Genomic DNA, 24,150 nt, shown 5'->3' with positions numbered 1-24,150 from the left:
AGATAGGGCGTCGCCGTCGCCGTCGGTGTCGGCGTTATAAATCGCCGCGATTTCATCCCGCCCGCGCGTTGTATATGTCCGGAATGCATCTAACCGCGGCGGTCGCGCACACCTATGCGCGCGGTCCCGCTCACGTGTTGCCCACGTTTTCGGGTTCTGCTCCCGACTCTCTAGAGCGGGGAACCGGGAATTATTAAAGAGAGAGTAACACGGTAAAGTGCGCACACCGATGTGACCCAATTAAATGTACCGCGCGGTTTTACCGACTACGCTGCAGGGAAAGATTTATACGCAGAAATTTCGATTGCTGATACGAAGACAAATATTGATCGAATACTCATTTAAGATCTCTCGAAATATCCAGCCCGATATCTCTGATTTGGTAAGATTGATGACTGCGAGTGGAAAAGTATCCGATAGAAGTGTCACGTTATGAAGCTAATTAAGCTTTATTACTCAAATCTATACATATGTCGGAATATCATAAAAATTAAATTAAAAGAAAGAATACATAAATATAGAATAGATAAAACGTTAAATTGTATGACTCCAAATCTTTTCACACAAAAAGCACAACCATTTTAATTGTGATGGTCTGTGCAATTTACGTTTCTATCACTGAAATCGTAAGACTCGAATATAAAACGTTATGTAATCCATAAAATTACGTTCTCTCTCTGTCAATCTTTAAATAGATCTTATTAAAAAAATATATATAAGATAAATGTACATTGCATTTTGCACGAAATTCTCTGCGGAAAATGTCTCACTGAGTCTTCCTTACGGTAGAATAACTCCATAAATAAAATCGCCCTAAGCAACGTCGGCTCGCGGTACATCTCGGACACTCGCGGTCAGTGGGCTCTGATTAATAGTAACTGACACTATGTGTAGATACGTCTTGCAGATGATATCACGCTCGGTGCTTTCGGAAAGGGTTGTCACGAAATGTCATCGATATCTCGTCAACGCGTATTCGCGTCAAGCAACAGTTACGCCTTACCCGTATATCCGTAATCTATAATCGATAATTCCGAATTATATCCGGATGATAACGGCGAATGATCGGTGTTGGGCTATTGTTAATTAATTCAACTTTTTGATTATATAGAAGTATTTCTCTTGCACATTTTTATCTTTCAAATAACAGGCGAGACATTAAGATCTTCAAATTTAATTTACACAAAAGATATATTATTTGAGACTAATGACGTGGAAAAAAAAAACGTTAAAACTGATAAAACCGCAGAGTGAATTTGACCGTCGGCTCTCTAAAAAATAAAGTCTCGTTTCCGTTTATACTACTGCATAATAATTAAAATCGGACGATATATGTGCCATGTTCTCATTCTCATTAAAGAAAAAATGCTATTATAATAAAAGCGTAGACCTCTCCCTTCGGCCATTATATCCAACGGTGCATTTAACGGTCCATTTTAATAACATATACGTGTTTAACACCCTGAAACGTATCAATGTCAAAATAAATTTATCTCGCATCGTATTTGAGAGTTCATTTTTCGTTGTTCCGTTTTTCACGCGTAACGGTATTTTTTTTTTCAAAACGATTTGGCGTGCACACGATCCATCAATCATACCGGAGTAGTAGATACCGTTGGTGCCTCCGTCCACATACGGAAACGTGTTTACGCGACACGCATGAAACGCAACATTCGTTTATGTTCATTTATCACGCATCGCCAGTGATGGAATGCAAGTGTTCTGTTATGCGTGAAGCGTTTAATTCAAAAATTGATTCGCTCATTTGCTAAAACTGCGGCAAAATTACGGTAGGACGTTATTACGAGCTTTTTACGTAAAACACAGATCAGTATTTGTTTGTAAAATATATTACATTAATTGAGAAACATAAATAATATAAACAAAATTACAAAGCAAGTAAAACAAATAACGAGTTCTACGGGAGAATGATTAAATGGAGAGCATCAATCAAGACTGGATGTACAAGAAATCCCCTTTTTCCCCCAAAAACGTTATTTCGTTGTAATTAAAGTAATTTGTACGGATGTACCTGCAATATATATATATATATATATTTTTTTTTTTTTCGAAAGAAACAATTTAACGTATATCTTTAGTTCAGTTATGTGCTTATGTCTTCACGGATTTCCTCATTTGTATCACTTATCTTCTAAGTCTCTTACAACGTAAATATCGTCCCTAAAAAAAAATCAACGCGACTTACAAAGCTAGCCTTTTGCAATAAACTGCCGCGGCAAATGGTGCGGAATGTTGTTCCGTTGTTACCTTCGATAACCCGAAATGAATTTTGTATATCGCCACGCGTGTCGGAAAATCTACAGTAACAAGAGGAGTAGCGGACGCTGTTTTAGACCCGAAGCACGAACAGTACTTCCGTCTTTATCTCGTTTCTCGGCGGTTTCGTTCCTGTTCATTACGTATGGCGATAACAAAGGTAATTTCGCAATATAAATTCGAATACGTTTTTTCCGCAACGTTGAACGGATTATATTGCTGATTCGAAGAATCGATGATCATCGCATAATGGAAATAATAATGCCGTGGCAGACAAGTTTGACCTACTTGTCGCGCGATCTTAACACGTTAAATTATTAATTTCTAAATAGCTCTGTTCCTTTTATTTCCAAAAACGGACTTTTCGGAGACGCATTCCACACACAAATCTCTATCGACGTTCCGATTCCACTTGTGCTGTCGCTCGTTTATCAATTTTGCGGTGCATACTGGGGTGCGCGCGGCGACATTATTAATTTGCTTTCCAATTAAAGTGCCACGTCGTTAAAAGAAATTTACACGCGCGTGTGAGTCAACGGCGCGCGGATGAAAAAGAGCCCGCTGATATTCGCCGCAATATTTCACGCCCGCGCACTCCCGCGAGCTCGATAAACAGCGATACCGCGACGGAGGGGTATACACATGGTTAAAAAGAAAAGAAGCGTAATGGGCGAAGAGGGAGGATGCCGAGGATGAAGAGTTTTCGGTGCCGAGGAGAGAGAAGTGGAATCGGATCAAACTCTTGCAGGCGCAAGCTGTTTCGGAAACGTATATGGTAATATTATAGATTCGTGCCGGCGCGGGCGCGTGCGTATAAATATCGCAAGAGAGAACAAAGGAGCGGGGCAGCTCTGGAATTGGTGACACGTAGCGATGCGTGAAAAAGTGAAAAAAAAATTTCAATTAAACGCCAGCTTCAATCTTTCTATCTCGGACCTCGTATACATATAAATTAAAGCTATATACCTACTATTTACGCAACGTGGGGAGCAAAGAGACGCGCACTTTTTCCCCCACATCCAATTGCGCGGTTCGTTGCTGCTTATTAATTGCGGGCGATATTTCGTAATTTCTGACAGATCGTAAATATCGCCGGCGCGGCGTCGCGCTTCACGATCGTTATTTACCGCGGAGTATTACATTACGCGCCGACCACTCGGTTATTCCGATTACGGTACCTCGCGATTCGAGCTATTGTCGCGTATCGCTGAATTATGAAGCCGATATGCAAAAGCCGGGAAACGAAAAATGTACTTGATGCTAACAAGCTGTCATCGATTCGTGATTCGTTCCGCCTGTCAGGAAAATTAATAATTCGGTATTTCCTTATCGTCAGTAATTCTTTGTCAATAGATTTATTCTGTTTACCGTCAACTTCAAGAATTTATTCTTGATTTTCTAAACATTTCATATTTGTGTATTACTAAATAATTGATTTTTATTTTTTTTTATCAAAAAAGATAAGCCAGAGGCTTGTATGGTTCGTTTACATGAAATAAAATGTGTGGCATCCATCGCATGTATCATTGCGGATCAAGATAAGCGAGAGACAAGTCAAAAAAACTTTTAATCGTAAAACTTAGCTAGAAGGGTCTAATATTCAAAGTAGAATGTAATTTAAATATATTTCCCAGCGTTTCAGTGTCAACGTTTGTCTGCGAAACAAATCATCGTGAAGCTTGACGTCACTGCGCAAGACGAGACAATTTCCGGTGGCGGCACATACACCACGTTGTGAATATCGTGTACACTCCTCAGGCTTAAATATCGAAGTGCCCGATTTACGATTCGCCTCTCCCCACTCCACTCGATTGGCCACTCGAAGAATCTGCAGAGGAACGCATCCGATTCCAAATTCAAGTTAAATTGGATAGGGAGGATCGAGGTCGGAAATCGTTTCGGTATCGCGGCAGACCCTCGCGAATCGCAAAACTTCCCTCTGGTTCGTCAGTGGTACACCGCTAGACTGGCTACTAAGCTGAAGCACGTGAACCGGGTCAACTTCCATTTCGAATATGCCGTAAAATCGAGCGTGGTGAAAATACTTTGCGCAAAGCGAGCGAGGTATTATCCGCAAAAGGAAATGGATTCAATTACGCTTTCGAATCGCTTCCGAAAGCTGGATTAAGTGGGACGGCCAAACCGCTCATTTCAACTGTCAAGTACTTTTCTCCCATTGTACCAGAAATTAGTAAAGCATACAGATCGCTCGATAAAACGGCGCGCTTGCGAGATCGCTTTTATTATTTATTTAAATTCGAAAATTGTTAGCGTCTCCCCCAGTGCTAACCCCGGAGAGAATTCAAATCTACCTTCCAAACTTGTAAATCTTTCCCTGATAAATGGAATAAAATTTACCGGTCGGCGGTCTGTGTACTTTTAGTCACACTGAACACTGAATACGGCGTAATTTATTCAAGCTAAATTTGCAACAATTTCAACTGCGATAAAGGAAAGTTAAACCTCGCCGCGAAGAAATTAGAAAGAAAAGCGGAAACTCCCAGCAAAACTTGGTGACTCTACAGGAAAAGTTTTGTCTCTCCTTCGACCATCATCGACCAAATAAAAATAAACGCTCAAACACAGACGCAAAACGATAATTATAACATCTGCATCATAAACGATTTATGAACAACGTTTGTATATCACCGCTGTCATTTTTCAAATCGAGCTACTCGAGAAGAAGCTACATTTAAACTTTATAAAAAGTTTTGTAATCTCTAATAAAAGGATTTATTTATAATTTCTTTTTCATTTCCAGCGGAACAAACTTCCGTTAATAAGTTGAAAAATTTAATTGAAAGCATTCACAACTTATTGAAACCATTGAGCCATTTAAATGGAGCTTCTTTCATACGAAAGCAACTGGCATATTTACTGCAGCACGATCCCTTCCAGTACCAATACTAAAACCAACCAGAGGTTACGGAAGTAAAGTGGGGTTGTTAATAAGAAGTATATTTTATTGTTTTGAGAGTTTTTTTTTTAATACAAAGTTCTTCCCTTTCACGATCGATATCATAAGTCGTCTTTTATATGAAAAGAGCCAAATGATAATTTTAATTATTTTTAATTAATCCCTGACTGATATTTTTCACAATAAATTCTTTACAGTGATTTACTAAAGATGCTTATTAGCTTCAAAGAATTAAATCGATTATCGATTTAAATATGGAAATTTACTGTTCCAACAAAGAGCTATGTTTTAAAGCCCACAAAAAATCAGTGTACAGTTTACTGAATTTGGAAAAAGTATTAACTACTAAATTCACACAATATGTTATTATTAGACTATCAAGCTTCAGTCCCCGAACTGTAAATAGCGTTTTTCTCTTTCTAATTGATTGCATATCATATAAGTCCTGTTTCACCCATCATTATTAATCATTTGTAATGTATTTTTAGATAGATGTGTAAAGATAGATATGCCATATATTGTATATAAAATCGCTATTTTAAGTCTTATTTATTACAATAATTTTGACAGTGAGTAATATTGATTAATATTACTTATCAATTTAATCTCCTAGTTAATAAATACATTAAAACGTACAAAAATAAAAATAGTATAAGTTATTTATACTTGTGTTAATAATACATCCACAATCCTCCGCTATTTACGTAACATCGAACGAAAGACAGTTATGAAATATTCAATGTTCAGATCTTAGACAGTTCCTTAATATCTGACGATAGGGATATATGCATGCATATTCCGCATGTGTATCGCACGTAGATACGTAAGAAAAGAGCGGGGACACGTCCCGAGGGGCGCATTTACTAGCTGGATAACATTTTACACGAAGCCAAATGGTGAACGTCGAAGCGATACTTTATCGGGAAATCCGTTACGTAAAATAAAAGCACTCGGAGGCTCTGCGACGCGTCGCCGTCGACCGCTGTGTAGCGAGAGATCGAAATACGAGGCGGAAGGCAGACGCGGCGTTACTCAGCTCGCGTAGAAATGGCGCGCTGATTCGCCAGTAAACCCTAGAAGAGATACTATAAAAAAAGAAAACGCGAGAAAACCTGACCTTATCTCCTGGCTGAGAATTATTGAAGCTGCGAAAGAGAACTCAAACGCGGGTCAGTAACGCGCCTTAATTAAATCTTGACTTTTTACATTCACTATGCTCTATAAAATGCATCTCTCTTTTACTATCCGATTGATTGCCGCTATTGATCTAAATTCTAAATTGAGAATGCATTCTCATTTTATACTTGTACTCTGTATTTTCTTCATTATGATAATATTTGTTGAAGTTACGGACGTATAAGTGATTGTTTCTTTCCGCGTTTCTTTCACGCGAAGAAACTCGGAAGATCGAACCGTGCCGCGAATGAGAGCCGCGGAGAATCACATACGACGGTCGCAGGGCAGGAAAGCTTTGCGAAAATCCTGATTTATCGCTTCTTCTCGATCACTATCGGTATCACTATCGGTATCCTTGAGGGAGGCACCAGACGCTGCATAATGACGTCGGCGAATAATAACGTCACGGCGGGATTCAGTTCACGTCCTCGAATCGAAGTTTTATGTATTGCGGTAACGGATGGAGAGGAAAAGCTTCGAAACGGACCAAAAATCGGCTCCAACACATCCGATTACATTACATGTTGATTGTTTCGAAACAGAAATAGAAATAACACGCAAAACAATTATTACTGCACCTTAACAGTAATACAGAATATCCAGTTATAATTAATATAGTTATAATTAATATATTAAATAAATTATGACCATTATGATAACAATCAAGTAGATACACGGAAAAAAGGATTAGCTACTACAGCAAATTTAATTGTAAAATAGGGGTAACTAACATTTTTTACAGCGAGAGTTATACTTTTTTCAGCAAGAGCTATAACTTAGCAATAGTAGTAAAACTTTAACAAAATTATAGCTTTTACTGCAAAAAATATTAGTTATCCCTGTTTTACAACAAAATTTGCTATAGTAGCTAATCCTTTTATCTGTGTAAAAAATGTACAATATATGATCAGGCTGGATCTTTTGTGCCAAGTAATATTTTTCGCGTGAATTTATATGTAATTAAATTTCTTCAAAATTAAATTAAATCGTCTCTTTATTGTTTACAACATTTCCAATTATTACAACGGTTTTTTAATTGTTATGCATGAAATACAACAGAATCAGAATTAATAAAATATAAAGTTAATTAAATGACGCTCTTCTTGTAAATTTGAAATTAATTTAAACTAAATTAATGAAAATTATTGTAAAACGATATGCATGATTGCATGATAAGTATTATTTTTAAATGTCGTTATTTAATGAAATCTTTTTATACATTTTATATTTATTTATAAGTACAATATTTGGTAAAACTTTAATTTTTAGTGATTTTAATCGTGCAATTATTATTCTTATGGTTTTATTTGCAGAGTTTTGTTAAATATCTAGCATATTATATTTTTGATCAGTTCGATGACGTAATAACAAATCACATTCTTCATGTTTAATTTCTACAATTTTTAAATTATTATCGATGTTACATTGTAAACACAACAAAACGCAAAAAACATATTTGCATCTAAAAAGTCAATGATGAAAGATGACACCAAAGTGCAAATTTGAAATAATATACATTAATAATTTTCTATAGAATAACATTAATTCGTAACTATTTTATTAAGTCTACGATTTACTGACTTATTTACCTAATTTTTCTCCGATTGACTATTTAATCATCTCCACCACCAAGAAAAAGAATAAAAGTGTAAAAAGTAACAAACTTTGCAAGGAAAAAAATTCTAACTTCTTATAAGTTTCTAACTTATTCCCTGCAGCATATACTAACATTTTTTGTACCAACGCTCTTGTTTTGTTTGAGAGAAAACTTAGTTTCGTATGTACAATGCACAAAGTAACGCAAATATTAAAAAATATTAACCAAGCGTTGTACATGTTCACATGAAGGATCGAGAACCTATATAATATAAATATGCTAATTTATCTCTCTTGTATTTTCTTTATTAAAAAAAAATAACATTACAAAGAAAAGAATATATTTCATATGTTGACATTGATGGATTTCAAGTTTCAAGGTAGCTCAAGGTGTAATGAATTGTATTAGGTAATATATAAAAGACAGAGAGAGAATGCAAATTTATTTCGATGTCTGGTTTACGAAGTTCAATAAATGTCACCGTGTTAGAACGTGTATACCACCTGATGCGTGGTTTCTTTGTCTTTGCTTCGCTTTACTGTATAATAACTAATATATGTGTGAAACAAAATATAAATATTTTGCTTATTAACAAACTAGTTCTCATAAATTTGTTAAAAGATTAAGTTAAAACACACGAGAAATAAGAACTTTGCATTAACTTTGTTTCATGAACTCGTACATTTATTTCTTTTATCAGAACCTTAAAAAATACATTATAATTACAACAAACTTATATATCAAATTGACTTGATATAAAGTAAATTCTATAGAATTTACTTTTATAAAGGCTTAAAATATTTAATATAAATTATATTAAGTATATAATTTATTATATAATTATACAGTAGAATCTCTCTTTATATTCGAATCAGTCAGGAAACAAAAGATAATTAATCTTATATAATAGGATAATTAATCTTTTATAATCATCAGACTATAGTTTAAAGTAGAAAAAGTATCAATAAGTGAGTCACGATCGTTATGATAACAATTAAGTAAATGGAAAATGTGCCAGTCGGGCTGGGAATCTTTCGTAACCAGTAATATTTTTCGCGTGAATTTATATGTACATTTTTCGCTCAGCAAACTACGCGCCGATTACTGTCGATCTTAAAACGCAGTCTCAAGCTGAAGCTAAAATAGTACAATCACATAATTAAATTGATAATTGGGTAATATTTTTCGCAATATAGCCTTTGCAATAATTCTAAGGATACGTATTAGTATCGGTATTATTAAATTAATTATGAATATAATTATATTTGATTGTACTGTTCTAGCTTCAGCGTGAGACTGCGACCGACAGTAATCGGCGTGTAGTTTGCTAAGCGAAAAATGTACATAAAATTAGGAAAAAAATATTATTAGACACAAAAGATCCAACTCGACTGTATATTGGCACATTTTCTGTTTACTTGATAGGAAAAGTTTATTTCTTACGAATATCTCACGAACCTAACAAAATAAAAATTGAAACTTTTACAGACTCTCATCTTTTATTCCGTTTTCTCGATCCTTCTGAGCTGCTAGTTCTCATATTTTTCTTAAAGCAGCTATTTTAATAATGCTGCTGTCTTCCTATGCTTTATATCATCTAAGGCCTGTTTTTAAAGCAGCGAAAGCTTCGAAATGTAACTGGGTATGTTATTTTTTAACGTTAAGATTCAATGTTTGCGTTCCGCCGGTATTTCACGTTTGTGAAATTCAGACTACTGATACTGGAATTAAAGGTCATATGTCATTCATATCAGTGCGAGCAGACACAGATGTAACATACTTCGGTATGTTTTTTAGATAATATTGTAATGGATAATCAAATATTCAGTGAGAAACGGTAGGGGAGACCGGGGCTCGTTGGCACAAGAAGCAAGTTGGCAATGCGTTCCGTTTATGTATTTATAGCGAAAAAAACAATGGAAAAGTTATCACAAAATATCTCTTTTAAGACATAGGTACTTTTCCCAAAGTTTTATTTAAATCAAACAAGTATTACAATAGAAAAAGAGAAAAGTCTGATTCAAGAGGTAGCAAGTAAATTTTCGAGCGTTTCAAAATATCGTATTAATGTTCTTCAGCTTGAGAAGTAAATCAAAGTGACGTATCATTAGTTAAAAGAAACGTTTCTGTTACTATACGACATGTTATTTTAAAGAACAACAATAATTTATTGTAATAAAATGACTGAAATCAAACGTATATAGGGATGGGGTATGTTGGATCATATCAAGGCACGCTTAGCTTGACTTGTTGTTGCCGCGCGCGTGAAACCTGTGTGAGTATGTGATTTGCTACCTACAATGCTGATAGAAGCTAGATATATATTTATATTAATATTTTTATGTTGAAGAAAGCTACATCTAAAATAGCTTACAATTGTTTTTCTGCAACAGCATTTTGTTATTCGATCATTACAAAATAACTTTAAAAGATATAATCTTTATCAAGAAGTACGTATTTGTTACTCGCTTTGTGTTTCTATTACGTTTTCATTAATTTAACATGAACTTTTGTCGCATAGCCAACTTACCCTACTATCGGGGCAAGTTGGCTACAATGCAGCATGTTCGTATTTTACTTATTACAAAGAAACAGTGGCACAAGAAGCAAGTTGGCAATGCGTTCCGTTTATGTATTTATAGCGAAAAAAACAATGGAAAAGTATACAGTATACATAGGAGCGTTCCTGGCATGAAAATGTAGAGAAAGGTTCTCTCTGTTATATTAGTACTGTTTAATTATGATAATTAGTTGTTTAAAAACTCAAATGCCGAAATTGTGAAAACAGTGCCAACGAGCCCCGGTCTCCCCTAATAAAGGTCTTATTGTAAATATTTTATCTATCAATAAAACGCAGATCTTAAATCTATAATATAGATCTAAAGAGAAAAGTAAACTTTGGAAAACTTAGAATTTCACATAAAGATTGTATATTGGAAGTATTGGAACTAATATATATAAAGATCAACTATTTATTTAAATTAAATCGTTTTGGAATACTCGCCGGGACTATACTCTCTTCTCGCTGAGAATGTTTGCTATTAACTGGATATCCGCTATTGTATTCCGTATGATTACACTGATTGTGTATTCCAATTACGCCAGAGAGACGAAAAAATCTGAACCGTTTCTGTACGTGCTAGTTATCCTATTATTGGAGCATTGTCTGAATGAGTCGGAGAAAAGTAAAAAAAAGGATGTGAGTATAACGTACTATTATTTCCTATATATGCGTATATATAAGTTCATAAGATGCGCACACATGCACCTATTATGAATTTAATTTCTTTGTCGTAGATCGCACACAATGATTTTATCGCATGCAATTTAAAAGTGGAATGTTTTCTAACATAACAGCTATTACTTTACGCGTTTAAATCAGAATTACTTCAAGTAAGAAATAGAATTTTAAAAATACTATACTCTCATAACAGTGATAAAAAAAATTCCTATAAAGATAAAAAGGCCTTAATGTTCCTTCTTTCTGAATTATATAAACCTTCTTGCACTTTTGAAACTTTCGTGGTAGAGAGGATCAGCACGAGAAAAAGACCTAACCGCGTATAATAACCCATCTTTAGAATGCATATTTAACCTGCGTACCCATTAGAACAAGAAGTTTGAACGTAAAAAAAAAACAAATATTTCTCATTAACTTATTCTTCTAATGTTTGAAATGTCTTTCTTTAATTGCCTAGTCTGTTACTTGTAAGCATAAATGTAATTAATGTGCTCAACAGAGAATATCCGAGAAAAAAAGATTATATATTATAATTATATATAAATATATATGATTATATATGAATTTTGTCTCTATATGATCATATATAATTATATATAATTATATACAATCTTTTTTTCCCGGGATAATGAAAGAAATAGATCCTAAAATCTCTGTTGAATCTAATACATTCCAATTTTTTATTTTGGACAATTAGGTATATGTAATTCCGGAAGATACTTCAATAGGACTTACCAATTCTGTTGCTGCATCGAAATCCAGCGATCTGACCGGCTCTTACTATCTGAGAGTCTGAAATATATATGTCCGTGTGTCTACATTCAAGCCAACCTACAGCGTTGGATCGAACTCACGCTCTTGTGATATCGTATTAGCGATTTTACAATAGTAAATCCTTGTTTAAAGCGACCTTGTTTAAATCGACAAATTAATATGCAACGCTTTTTACACGTGTAATTTACAAGGATGAATTCGTCGGTAAGTCTCCAATTTATCGCAATCAATGCAGTCGAACGCTCAATGAAATACGCGTACGCGCGCGGATGAAAAGATCAAGGTGACGAGGGAAGATTGTTGCGGTGAAGCGAGCGAGATAGTATCGCACTAATTTTCCATCGATCAGTCGAGTTTACGCAGTAGTGCGAATGAGTTGTTGCTGCGTTTGCGTGCGCGGTAAAGCAACGTGTAATTCCGCAGAAACTCGACGTCGGAGCAAAATTGCGTTCGTCTATTTTTGCAAAACAAGCGAAGCCATTTCTCTCACTTAGCGTGTCAAGTTTATATTAATAAAATACTTACGTTAAACTTTCAAAAGTGCTAAATAATTTAAACGAAAGTAAGATGGAATAGGAGAAAGTGCATCACTTATAACAACATTATCGTGCACACGCGATTCAAATAATTTCTTGAAGACGATTCATTACGACGTAAAGACAAAGAAGAATCTTTCAGAGGATTAACTTTAGATAAACGATTAGTTAAAAATGCCGGGAGATCATCTTCAAGTGCGCATCTTTCAAAAAATCTGCAAAGTGCAAATAAAGAATAGTGCTTTATTAATCAACGGAACTGTGTCTAAACTGTGTGTCTAAAGAGAAAAACTTTATTATATGATTTATGTGCAATAAACTTATTTTACGCGACATAATTTTCACCAAAAAAATCTGTGTCTCTCTTAAAAAAATTATTATTAGTAATAAATGTGCTGAGAGAAATAATAGCTGTGTTTAATTGAAAAAAACACGACGACAATATTTAAAACAATAAAACTCTATGTATGTTCAATATTGTTAGTGACAACATTTACAAAAGTAAAACTATGTCATTAATTTAAAAACTACGTCTCTAACTGCTCTACATTTTTATTTCTTAAGAATAAATTGCTGACACGCGTTTAAATAAAGATAAAAAACAGAGATAAGCAGATACATGTTATTTTTCTACGGAATTTTCTGAAAATTATACTCGTATGGATAAAAAAATATTGCGCTCAGTTAATTGACTAATTATTTTGGTTAAGGTTTCTCACGAACAACGATAGACACGTAAGAATACTCAAGGTCTGGTTTTTCTTTCAAAACCAGTTCACACGTTGCTAAAAAAACCTCATGCATAATCTAAGATCAATCAAATTATTGTAAATTACTCTTGCTTGTTAACAAAATAAAATAAAAACGTTAATTTATTTTTGACCAAACTATAATTAATTTATATAACTTATTTTTGCGTAATCTAAATAATTTATACAATTTACTTGCAAGATTATTATTTTTTAGTAAATTTTTATAAATATAATTTATAAAAATTAATAATTATATATTTAAAAGAATACTAAATTCATATTCTGTAATTAAATTCTCTCTCAATTTCTTATCGGCATTGTTAAAATTATTTCAGTCAATCACGAGTCAGACGCAAAATAATTCAGTCGATAATTATAAAATTCTGTAATTATTCTCTCGAGATAAAGAATTGATGCACTTATTATTATGTACAAGGAAATGGAAGTAAAGTAAAAAAAAATTGTTTTAAAAAAATTGATAAAAATGATTTAATTTTGATTTAATTTTGATTGATTTAATTTAATAAAATTAAATTGAAACCGTTGTTTATAATGTTGGTAAGAGAGACATAGAACTTTGTTCGAAAATAAACAGAATTAAAATTCTCCAATTAACTAATTCTCATTATGACTGACAGGTAATTCTTCAAATATCCCGAAACTTAGAATATCCGAACGTCAAATATAACAATTATCCAAGTACGAGATTCCTCACATCTTTTACACGGAACGTTTGAGTTAGTGCAGTGTTTGTTGTTCAATACACTTCCGAAATGTCTTCGGGCATCTTCCTCTAGTTGTTTGAGTTAGTTGAGTCTCCATTAGACCGATGCAGCCACCCTTTTCGCGCAAGACAGAAATTCACTCGCGCACATTCCCCACGTCCGTCGCGTGAACGATAAATATAAAGCGATCAATCGCATGAGAACGAGAATCGGGCGAACAGGGAACCCCGAAAAAAAAGTGAGAGAGCCTGAGATCATCCTTCCCACTTTGGATACCCCCACGGAACATGCATCTTACCTTTTAAGATGATCGTGCGATTCCACTGGAGAACGGTGGCACGTGTTCGACCGTCGACATCGTATCTCCGATGAACCGGAAGCATCGCCGGAAAACGAGGTGCGGCCGACGCCGATGCCGAGAACGATGAAGCCATCGACAATCAGCAGCAGCAGCAGCAGCAACTCGTCAAGCATCGCCAGTTTCTCCCTTGTCTTCCCGGTCCCCTGCGAGAACCTCACCGACTTCATCGGCCGCGATGTGCTCGCCGAACGATCGACCGGGTACCTATGGGACAGCAAGAACGTCACGTGTCTGGAACACGCGCCCAAGCTGACCAGGGCGATATACCTCAAAGTCATTGTGTTGACAGTTATGTCGGTTCTAAGCCTGGTCGGCAACGTGGCGACGATATACTCGATCACGAAGAATCGCCGGTGGCAGCGTGGCTGCTCGGCGATCTACACCCTGATCCTTCATCTGTCGATGGCCGATCTGCTGGTCACCATCTTCTGCCTCGCCGGCGAGGCGATCTGGAGCTACAACGTCGAGTGGCTGTGGGGCAATGTCGCGTGCAAGATCTTCAAGTTCCTACAAATGTTCAGCCTGTACCTTAGTACTTTCGTCCTCGTGCTGATCGGCGTCGATCGATTTGTCGCTGTGCGATATCCCATGAAGGGTCTGAACACGTCTCAGAGGTGCTCGCGATTCGTCCTTTTCACTTGGCTGCTGTCTCTTGTGCTCGCCACTCCGCAGGTAAGACGATTTTCCCTTACGTACTTCACCTGTGAGTCGATAGAGATATGTAGACGATGTATGTGATTCTGTTGTTTATATATTCAGATGTTTAATTTTACAAATTGCACTTGTTGCCGTTATATATCATAAAAGTGTTTTAATCTTGTACATTATGCATGCAAACTATCAATTATTCAAAATTTATATTTTTTTGGAAAGGTTAAAATTATACTTTCATATCTTGAATTTTTATTCTATTAAATACATATATTCTCCGGTTTAAAACTTATTATTATGAGATGGCGCACAAACTCTTAGACGTTTCCCGCAGAGCATTACAAATAATATTGTCTAATAAAGTAGCTATATTAGAAAAATATAAAAAAAGGCTCTCCTTTTGTATTTTTCAAAATCCAACAAATATCTTATTCGCTTAGGTCTTAGGTTTTTATTATTCCAGTCATACTTTTCGCACAAATCTAGCGACGATTATCGCAAAGACACGTTCCAGGGGAACATGGGTATTACAGAAAACACGCGTTTTAAACCTTTACTCCTGATTCATGAAATTATGCTAATATACATTATGCATTCAAAGCACACTTATTATCTCAGATTCCACGTATAAAGTAAAGAAACGATTTATATTTTAATCTCATAATTATTACGTCATTAAAATCTGATAATTTGAAGCACGCTATGAAGACGTTTTTAAAAAGACGTAGTCAATCATTAAAATGTCACGTGCGTCGATTTTCTTGAAAATCAGCTTTTTATCTGACGATAGTTTACAACATAAAATTATATCTCCGACTCGGACAAATGGGTTCTCAGTTGAATATTAAATAGCGGTTATAAATGCTGTGTCGTCAAGGCAGTTGATTGCTAGGAAAATGCCTATCGGTAAACAAGTTTCGCATAGAAATATACGGCTCAAGATATTATTAATTATTTTAAAAATTCCATCGGAAAATTACATTATTTAATTTTACCTAACGCGACTTTATATCGACAAAAGAGTTAAAAGTTAAATCGCATTAGTAATGATCTAATCGGAACTATTGTAGAAATGTTGAAGGTTCCAGAACTGGATAATTGATAAATATCAAAGATCACACAAACTTGACAAGTAACAAACAAGTTTTTGCTTTGAGTTATGACTTAAAGAACAAAGAGTTAAATATGTAGTGTTCACATTGCTTGTAGACAGAAAAAATCTAAGAAACGATAATCTACACCGATATATTTTGAATAATTCGTAATATTTTCTATAATTAATGTAGGATACCAAAAATCGTCTTTAAATAAGATATGTATAAATTTTCTTTTATATGTTTTAAAATATTTAAGATATAAATTTGTTATTTTTTTGTCAATTAAAAGTAAAATTCATTTAATGTTATGTCACTCGTTACGATATTCATCACAAATGAAGGATATTTCTATGATAATGTCGTAAGATAAAAACTCGTTGAGCAAATATCTTTTATTGCCTGTATTAATTCTAATTCTAATGTAATCAATGTAATCATACCAGCAAAAAATATATCGGAATATGGCGGCTTGACTTTTTTTATCGTTAATAATTGCAATATCATAGACACTAATTGATATCACGCAATGTTACGTTCAATTATCAGAATAGGCGTAGCTTATTTTAATTAATAAGTATATTAAATCTTTGTTGGAAAATTTCTTGGTTGTAATTGTATTAGGAGTTACAAACCACGTGTAAAACGCTGCGTAATGTATGTAAATTTTCATTATAAGTTTTCCAACGAAATAACAGGAGCTGGATTTTCCAAGGAGAGAAATAACGAATCAGAGATGTTCTGATTTACATCAAGCTTCCGGGAATAGAGCGCAAAGTGCGCATTCATTATGATAGATAAACATGAAAATAATGTAACTTATATATAAAACATACACCTGTTATCGTAGCATGTAGAAATAGATAATAAGCAGCAAGCATTATACAACAGATTCTTACTTGCATCGTGCTCATCATTAGTGTGCAAAACACAGTCTTGTACATCCCTCAAGGCACATATACATAGTGTTCCAAAAAAAAAGAATTAACATTTCGCGAAATGTCTGTTATTGCCGGAGAGAACGTTTCGTATATTTCGTGAACTTATTTCAATTTCATCTTTACTCAACAGTTTGTAACTCTGCAGCATGTGTTCATGGAAACTTTTCAGCTTCCACTATTCGAGATATTGATCATTCTTTCCAGAAGTTCTTATATATAATAAGAATGCGTTTTCCACTTAACGATCACTGGCAATTAAATGCATGACATAGCATTCGCGAAAATCCTTGTATTGACGATTTGATCGCATCTAATATACATTTTTATATCTCTTATAATATTTATTTCCAATGTAATTACTTCGGTGCAAAAACAACAAGTTAAATCATAAAATTTTTATTGTAAAAAATATTTATTCAAATAAAATGTTTATCCTAAAATATTTCATATAGCAAAACTGCAGCAACAAAAACAGATATACAAAAATAGTGCGTTTTTCTGTTTAGCGATCACTGGCAATTACATGACACAGCATTCGCAGGAATGCCCAGTAATTCAATAACATACGTAAATTTTAATATATTTTTCTTCGAACTGGCTGTAATATAAAACAGAGGCTTTTATTGTATAAAATATATTAAATCACAAAATTGTTTTTGCAGCTTTACTTGTGATCCATTTTATTCAGCAGTAAAAACATACAGCAATAAAAAATATGCTATAGTTACACGAATAACATTTGTCTAAATAAAATGCCATTCTTTTTTTCAATGTATATATCCAATTCTATACATATTCAAAACTGTTAGGACACATAGAAAGACTTAAAGAAAAGACTCAGATAGAAATGGAAAACTTACTTCCCAAAACAATTCGAGTGTTGTTTAGAAAACAGTATTACAAAATTTCGGGATCCCAAGGGATATCACTGAAATATCTCCACGATTAACATGATAACGGTATACTGCGATCCCATTGTTCGGAAGGCATGCTTGAGCGATTGCCTCGCTCGATGCCGCCAATCACCCTATCCCCTGTCGTAGCTGGGTTCAATCCAGTCGACTTGCCAGTCGACTTGGCAGTCAATTTGTCAGCGTCGGAAATGGGTTCGATTCTAGGCCTCGTCGTCTCGTCGTGAACACGTCTACCAAAGCCTCCGCGTCCGCGTCTTCCCTTTCTTCTCCTCCTGCAAGACCTTGACCTGCACTCTCGTGACCTTCGTCGCGCATCTCTCCTACTGCACCTGCAGGCAGCGACCCTTCGACTGCGCCCAGCAGTCTCTCTGTTACGTCGTGCCCTGCCGCCCCTCGATCGATGAACCTTTCGCTGGCGGTACAGATCCAACATGCCGATCTCCTGAGCGGCCACCTCCTGCCGCGCAATTTTATTGTCGGTCGGCAAACTATAATGACCACCGGTTTTCCTCAGGATGCCATAAGTGACGCCGCGCTTCAAAGCATTCTGTATCTGTGAGCAAGACAGCTTCGTGAATATATACATATATTAATCGTTCTACATTTTTTGTTATTTATTAAGACAGTCTTGTATAAATGATGTCAGCAAAACTGCACAGAAATTTTTCTTTTGAATCGATTAATTTAAAATTTAGACTGCCTTAAAAAAAACTTCTTACTTCACTCACTCTCGATATCATATAATATTCTGTATTCGTATATTATATCAACTTTCTGGTTATACTATATGAAAATTATTAAAAATAAATTGAATAAGAGAAGAAAGAGAAACGAGAATGACAAAGAAGCGCTTTACAAATAATTTCTTTGAAGAGTGACATAGCCTGTCTTCTACCTATTTATATATAGAAATGAAAAGCATAAGTAATGTTAGATGATTTAAATAATGACTTAGAACAGGTTCATGAACTGTGAGATAATAATCATGAGTGATTGCAGGAGTGCCGCAAACCTAGGCCGCGATAAAGTAATCGCGGTCGACAAACCAGACTTAACAAAACACGCAATAAATTTTCTTTTTAATTAGCAGACTAATAATTCACTATAGGATTAAATCATCAGTAAAATATGCACTTTTACCGGAAAAGTGCGCTGACGCGCATAGTTTAAATGACGCAGTTTTTAAGGACAAAAAAAAACAGATACCGCAAAAAATTCCAAAAGTTAACTCTTCGTCAATCGACGTCATGTTGAATAATGACACGCGGAAAAAACTTATTAATTTTAATATATATTACTAGAAAAAATTACACGCGTTATAGATCATTTGTGGTGTCGTAATGCAAACGGTATGGAATAGTTAAAAAAATTTTTAACAAGCATTTATACATATGTAAGTGTTATTGTGTTCTGTTATTTTATTCCCCCCCTCTAATTCGCTTCATATATTAATATTTAAGTTATTGAACGGAATAATTATGTAACATAAGTAAAAAATAAATATAAATAAATAATATATATTTATGACTGATGAAAATATATTTATATATATAAAGATTTATACCATGTTGTTTCATTTAACGATCGTTTCATAAACATAAAAAAAAAACGAGAAATATAATTAATATAAACCTGACGTCGTGCCACAGCAGATGGGATATTGTAAACGGATGAAATGTACTGAAGAATTTCTCGCGATGTAGATCCTGTGAGCTCACGAAGGTTCTTGATTGAGGAGATCACTAAACCGAGGATCTTCGCGGTCAGATGCACCATGATGATCGCGATGAGATTCTAAATTAACAAAGTTTGTACAATTTCATGTCTTATTAATCAAATGGTTCTTAGATATACGTAATTCGGAATCGATTTTGGCATTCAATATAAAGTAATTATACCGATAACTCACCCGGGAAAAAATACCTCTTATTTGTTCATATTAGTTCATACTAGTTCATATTAGTAGATATGTAATTATATATGATCATATAAGAAATGGAAAATATAATCTTAAACAATATTATATGGCCATATATGAGCATATACGATTATATATAATTATTTTACTTCAATGGAGTCATTGATATCTCTCACACACGGTAGAGATGTATGTCTCCAGTGAAGAAAAAAAAACAGGATGCTTCAAAGATCAGTACGCGTATTTCATACGTATTAGCATACCTATAAAATAAGTAATGACAGATGCACCAAAGCGCGTGGTAGACGTTGCAATCCGATCGAGCGCTATTCTGCTCTCGAGGAGAAACCGATGTTATTAGATAAGCCCAAGATTTAATAAGGCATCAGGTGCTTCGACCGAACGGCAGATGCTGAAACTTCGAGATCGGTGTCCGTGTCCCGTAACCCGACGCGTTAGAGACGGAGAGGACGAAGATCGCGAGTCATCGCCCAGTGTCAAGGAACAGTTGTCGCGACCGAAGAAAGAAACGCGGTCCGTGTGGCGGAGATTGATGACAAACGTATATATCTCGTGACAAGCCGGGAGACAAACGGCCCGTTTAATTAATGCGCCTCTCCTGTTCCACGAGATTCTTTTCACGGCAACCTTCGTTTTATCTCCTGCCTCAATGTCCCGGCCTTATCGTGAAAACACGGCGAATTTGGAACTTTTGGAAGTCAGCTGATCCGCTAAACGCGGTCACGTTTTCGCCTTTCGGTCAAGAGATCGAATCGATAAGCGGACGGTTTACAAATGAACGTCGAAAGTGATATTAGCTTTGGTTCCTTTTACATACATACTATTATATATTTTCTAAACGTAAAATAATATGTACATTTATTACGCAGCTAAAAAAGGACATTTATTGATACATCATAAATGAGCGGATGAGAGTGTTCGACATTTAACATTTAATGTCGCAAACTTTCATGTATAGTATTTATCAAAGGCACAATTCCTTTCTGATTTAAAATAAATATTTAGATAAAGTATATAATTATATTATATGAAATATATAATTATATAAACATTTAGATAAAAATGTGTAAATATTTAAAATAAATTATTACAGCTGAAATTTTCAAATTATTTAGCCTTAAACTTAATAAAAATAATTAAACTGCGCATTGCCAAGTCCACGTTTATTTTAACTTTCTGTTTAAATTGATAATAAAAACGCATAAAACACATGTTAACATCTTACGAATATCTTTTCGCAGAACGTCTTATATATTAGCTAATTTATTTAAGTTTTTATACGCAAATCTTTGAACTTTTGGACTCCGCGAATTCTGTATTCTCTGTCGTATCCGCAACAAGCGGATACCTAATCAACATACTATATCATTATTTCATCCACGTAATTCGCTAATATATTGATGTCCGCATATATTAATATACCAATTTATTTTAACAGATCGCGGTATTTCATGTTGCACAAGGACCATTCGTCGAAGTATTTACGCAATGCGTGACACACGGCGTTTACACCGAGCCCTGGCAGGAACAGTTATACGCAACTTTCAGCCTGTTCTTTATGTTCCTCCTGCCATTAGCAATTTTAATCACCACATACGTATCCACGGTAGTCACTATTTCCCGTAAGTATTCTTCTATATATAGTATATATACGTCACGCAAAATTATACTTGCAGTGACGCGCGATTCGCATCTGTAACTTTTCGATAATCTTATTATACGATCTTATATATTCGATAATATACAGGGTGCCCGGTAATAATAATAATTCGCAATATTTGGGAATGGGATGTCTCTTCTCGCCGCGCGCTTCTACTTACTGGAGTAGATTGGCCGATCTTTTTCAATTAATTTCTTAGTAAGTATTGGGAATTTCACAAAATGGTAGAAGACTTTTCTACTCGGTTTAACTCACTCCACTTGCATATAAGAGGTTCGCCAATTATTACCGGCCACCCTGTATAATCTTTTATATTCATCGTGATCTTAATTCTTCTTATATCTATATACCTTAAAGGTAAAGAATCATGTCCCCAGTTTTTCAGATCAGGTACAGCGTTGTTACCTACTATTAAACATGTCAGTTAAATTACTTTATTATTAAACATGTTGTGACTAATAAACCAGTCAGTTAAATTACTTTATTAAAAACTCAATAAATCAAATTGCTACTTTTATTTTATATCTAAAAATACACCATTTCCCTATTTAAAACTTTAAATCCTGTTTTCCCTAAATTTATAATAATAGAGATATATTTCTTCATCTCTAAGGTACAGATATATTCTTCGCGAATGATAATCATATATTCGATAATTTATTTTAGTAATTAAAGAAATATATATCCGGTAACGTACAGATATATTCTTCGATAATTATATATTCGATAATCTACTTTAGTAATTAAAGAAATGTCCAAAATTGAAATCGGACTGGATTTCATGGACAAAATTTTATTGTTTATTTCTAGAATGTTACAAAATATATATTTGGTGTTCTAAATTTCGTGAGCGTAGCTTACAACAGTCTACGAAAATAAATTAATAGAAAGAAAAAGTAAGAAGACAACTATCGAAAATTTATATATACATATATATATATATATAATTATTGTCATTATAGTAATATAATAGACAAATAGGCTAAATAATGTGTCTAGTTATATATCTAACGAAATATCTTGTTCCAGGAAGTCAGAGAACTTTCAAAATGGAACCAACGAGAACGTACAGAGACAGCGACTTAAATAGGAGAAGACTGATCCACCGGGCAAAAGCGAAGTCACTACGCCTCAGCGTCGTTATCGTAGTGGCATTTCTAATTTGGTGGACGCCGTACTACACGATGATGATAATTCTCCTGTTTGTCAATCCGGACGATCACGTTAGTATATTTTGATCGGAGCAGAGCAGAGGGATTAGATTGGTCTACATTGAAAAGTCAACGTCGTACGCTAACAAACGAATACCTTTCAGCTCAGCGAGGAGCTACGGAACGGAATATTTTTCTTCGGTATGAGCAACAGCTTGGTAAATCCTCTGATATATGGAGCGTTTCATCTTTGGCCGCAGAGACAACGCCAGGGCTCTTATCATAGGTGAATAGAATTTACGAGACCGTTCGATGTGCCGTGTATCTCGTAAAATCCCTTTCGCGTTTTGCTACAATGTAACTCGCGTGTTATGACGAACGTATACACGTGTCGCGACGCGATGAAGCTTTTATACGATTTAAACGCCGCGGATTCGTAACGAAGAGACATAATTACGTTTCTAATCAAAAAAGGAAATTAAACCGTCTTGATATTTTGCACAAAACGTATCTAATTATTGGTACTATCATTAGTTGCAGGTCTGACGCTTCGTCGGTTCAACGAAACAACATGAAGAGACGCGAAACGAAAATGTTACTCCTCTCTCATCAGGATAGTGGCAGTAAAGTGATCGCGCCTACACATCAGCAGCATCAGATGTAATAATTTTTTTTCAAATTAGATTATATCTCATGTAAAAGCGACGTATATACGTCGTCGTGTAACGAGAAGTAATAGCGTAATATAAAAAGATGAAATACATTACACGAAAGATAAAAAATAAGAAAGAAAGCATTACTGCATTCGTCATGTCAAGTATCGTTCTTAATTGAGGATTTTTACAAGCGAAAATTAACATTAATTTTCTATTTATACAAAGAAAAAAAAATGTTAAATATCAAATAAGTAAGCTTACTTATTTCAATATAATACAGAAAAAATATTAATAAGCCAAAATGAAAGTTTTATATTTATTTCGTAAATTGAAACATTAAAAATATTTGCGTGCACGTCTGTTGATTTAGATCTAATTTGGGCGCAAAAATATTGTTGCATTTGTAATTAGTGCGTATACTTTAAAATAGGTACATATTATTTAGTAATAACGTTATTAATAAAATTTAAAAAATAATGTTACATAATAAAGTGGCATTTTTACTAATTCTTCGTGTAACGTGCAATCGAAGAACTTCGCTCATAAATAGCAATGTGCAAAAACACGGATATTTCGTGTGTATATAGTGTAATTATATTATAAGTTTATAGCGCGAAGCTATAAAAAAAGAGAGAACTGAATATTAGAATACATTTATAAATTTATGAATTATTATATAGAATACATTATTAACACGCATAATATTATCTGTGAAAAATGTTTCTTAAAGAAACGAATTTTATACAACGCCGAAAAAATAAAGGTAATATATATCGTTTATAAGTATA

The 24,150-nt window shown here is 34.4% G+C and overlaps 2 protein-coding genes and 1 long non-coding RNA gene across 3 annotated transcripts in view; 1 reads left to right on the top strand and 2 right to left on the bottom strand.

Annotated features, from left to right (window-relative positions):
• LOC139772880 (uncharacterized) overlaps positions 1 to 14,427 on the bottom strand; it is a 19,100-nt gene extending 4,673 nt beyond the window's left edge. The window contains exons 1-2 of the long non-coding RNA XR_011718216.1: positions 14,294 to 14,427; positions 11,944 to 12,000 (exon numbers count right to left, since the gene is read on the bottom strand). This is a non-coding gene — a long non-coding RNA (uncharacterized lncRNA). The remainder of the gene's footprint in view (positions 1 to 11,943; positions 12,001 to 14,293) is intronic.
• Crzr (corazonin receptor) lies at positions 12,323 to 24,150 on the top strand. The gene is made up of 5 exons (XM_071706780.1): positions 12,323 to 15,028; positions 21,334 to 21,517; positions 22,585 to 22,778; positions 22,871 to 22,992; positions 23,241 to 24,150. Exons 1-5 carry the CDS (start codon positions 14,408 to 14,410, stop codon positions 23,368 to 23,370), a joined length of 1,251 nt encoding a protein of 416 aa, XP_071562881.1. The 5' UTR covers positions 12,323 to 14,407; the 3' UTR covers positions 23,371 to 24,150.
• On the bottom strand, positions 17,988 to 20,098 carry LOC139772624 (uncharacterized). The gene is made up of 2 exons (XM_071706445.1): positions 19,589 to 20,098; positions 17,988 to 18,509 (listed from the first exon to the last, which is right to left on the bottom strand). Exons 1-2 carry the CDS (start codon positions 19,730 to 19,732, stop codon positions 17,988 to 17,990), a joined length of 666 nt encoding a protein of 221 aa, XP_071562546.1. The 5' UTR covers positions 19,733 to 20,098.

This window comes from Temnothorax nylanderi, unplaced genomic scaffold, assembly GCF_030848795.1.
Source record: "Temnothorax nylanderi isolate EJ_2023f unplaced genomic scaffold, tnyl_v1.0 TNYL_tig0004_pilon, whole genome shotgun sequence".
Taxonomy (NCBI): domain Eukaryota; kingdom Metazoa; phylum Arthropoda; class Insecta; order Hymenoptera; family Formicidae; genus Temnothorax; species Temnothorax nylanderi.
Note: the sequence above shows the minus strand (reverse complement) of the source record. Positions and strands in the feature narration are given on the sequence as shown.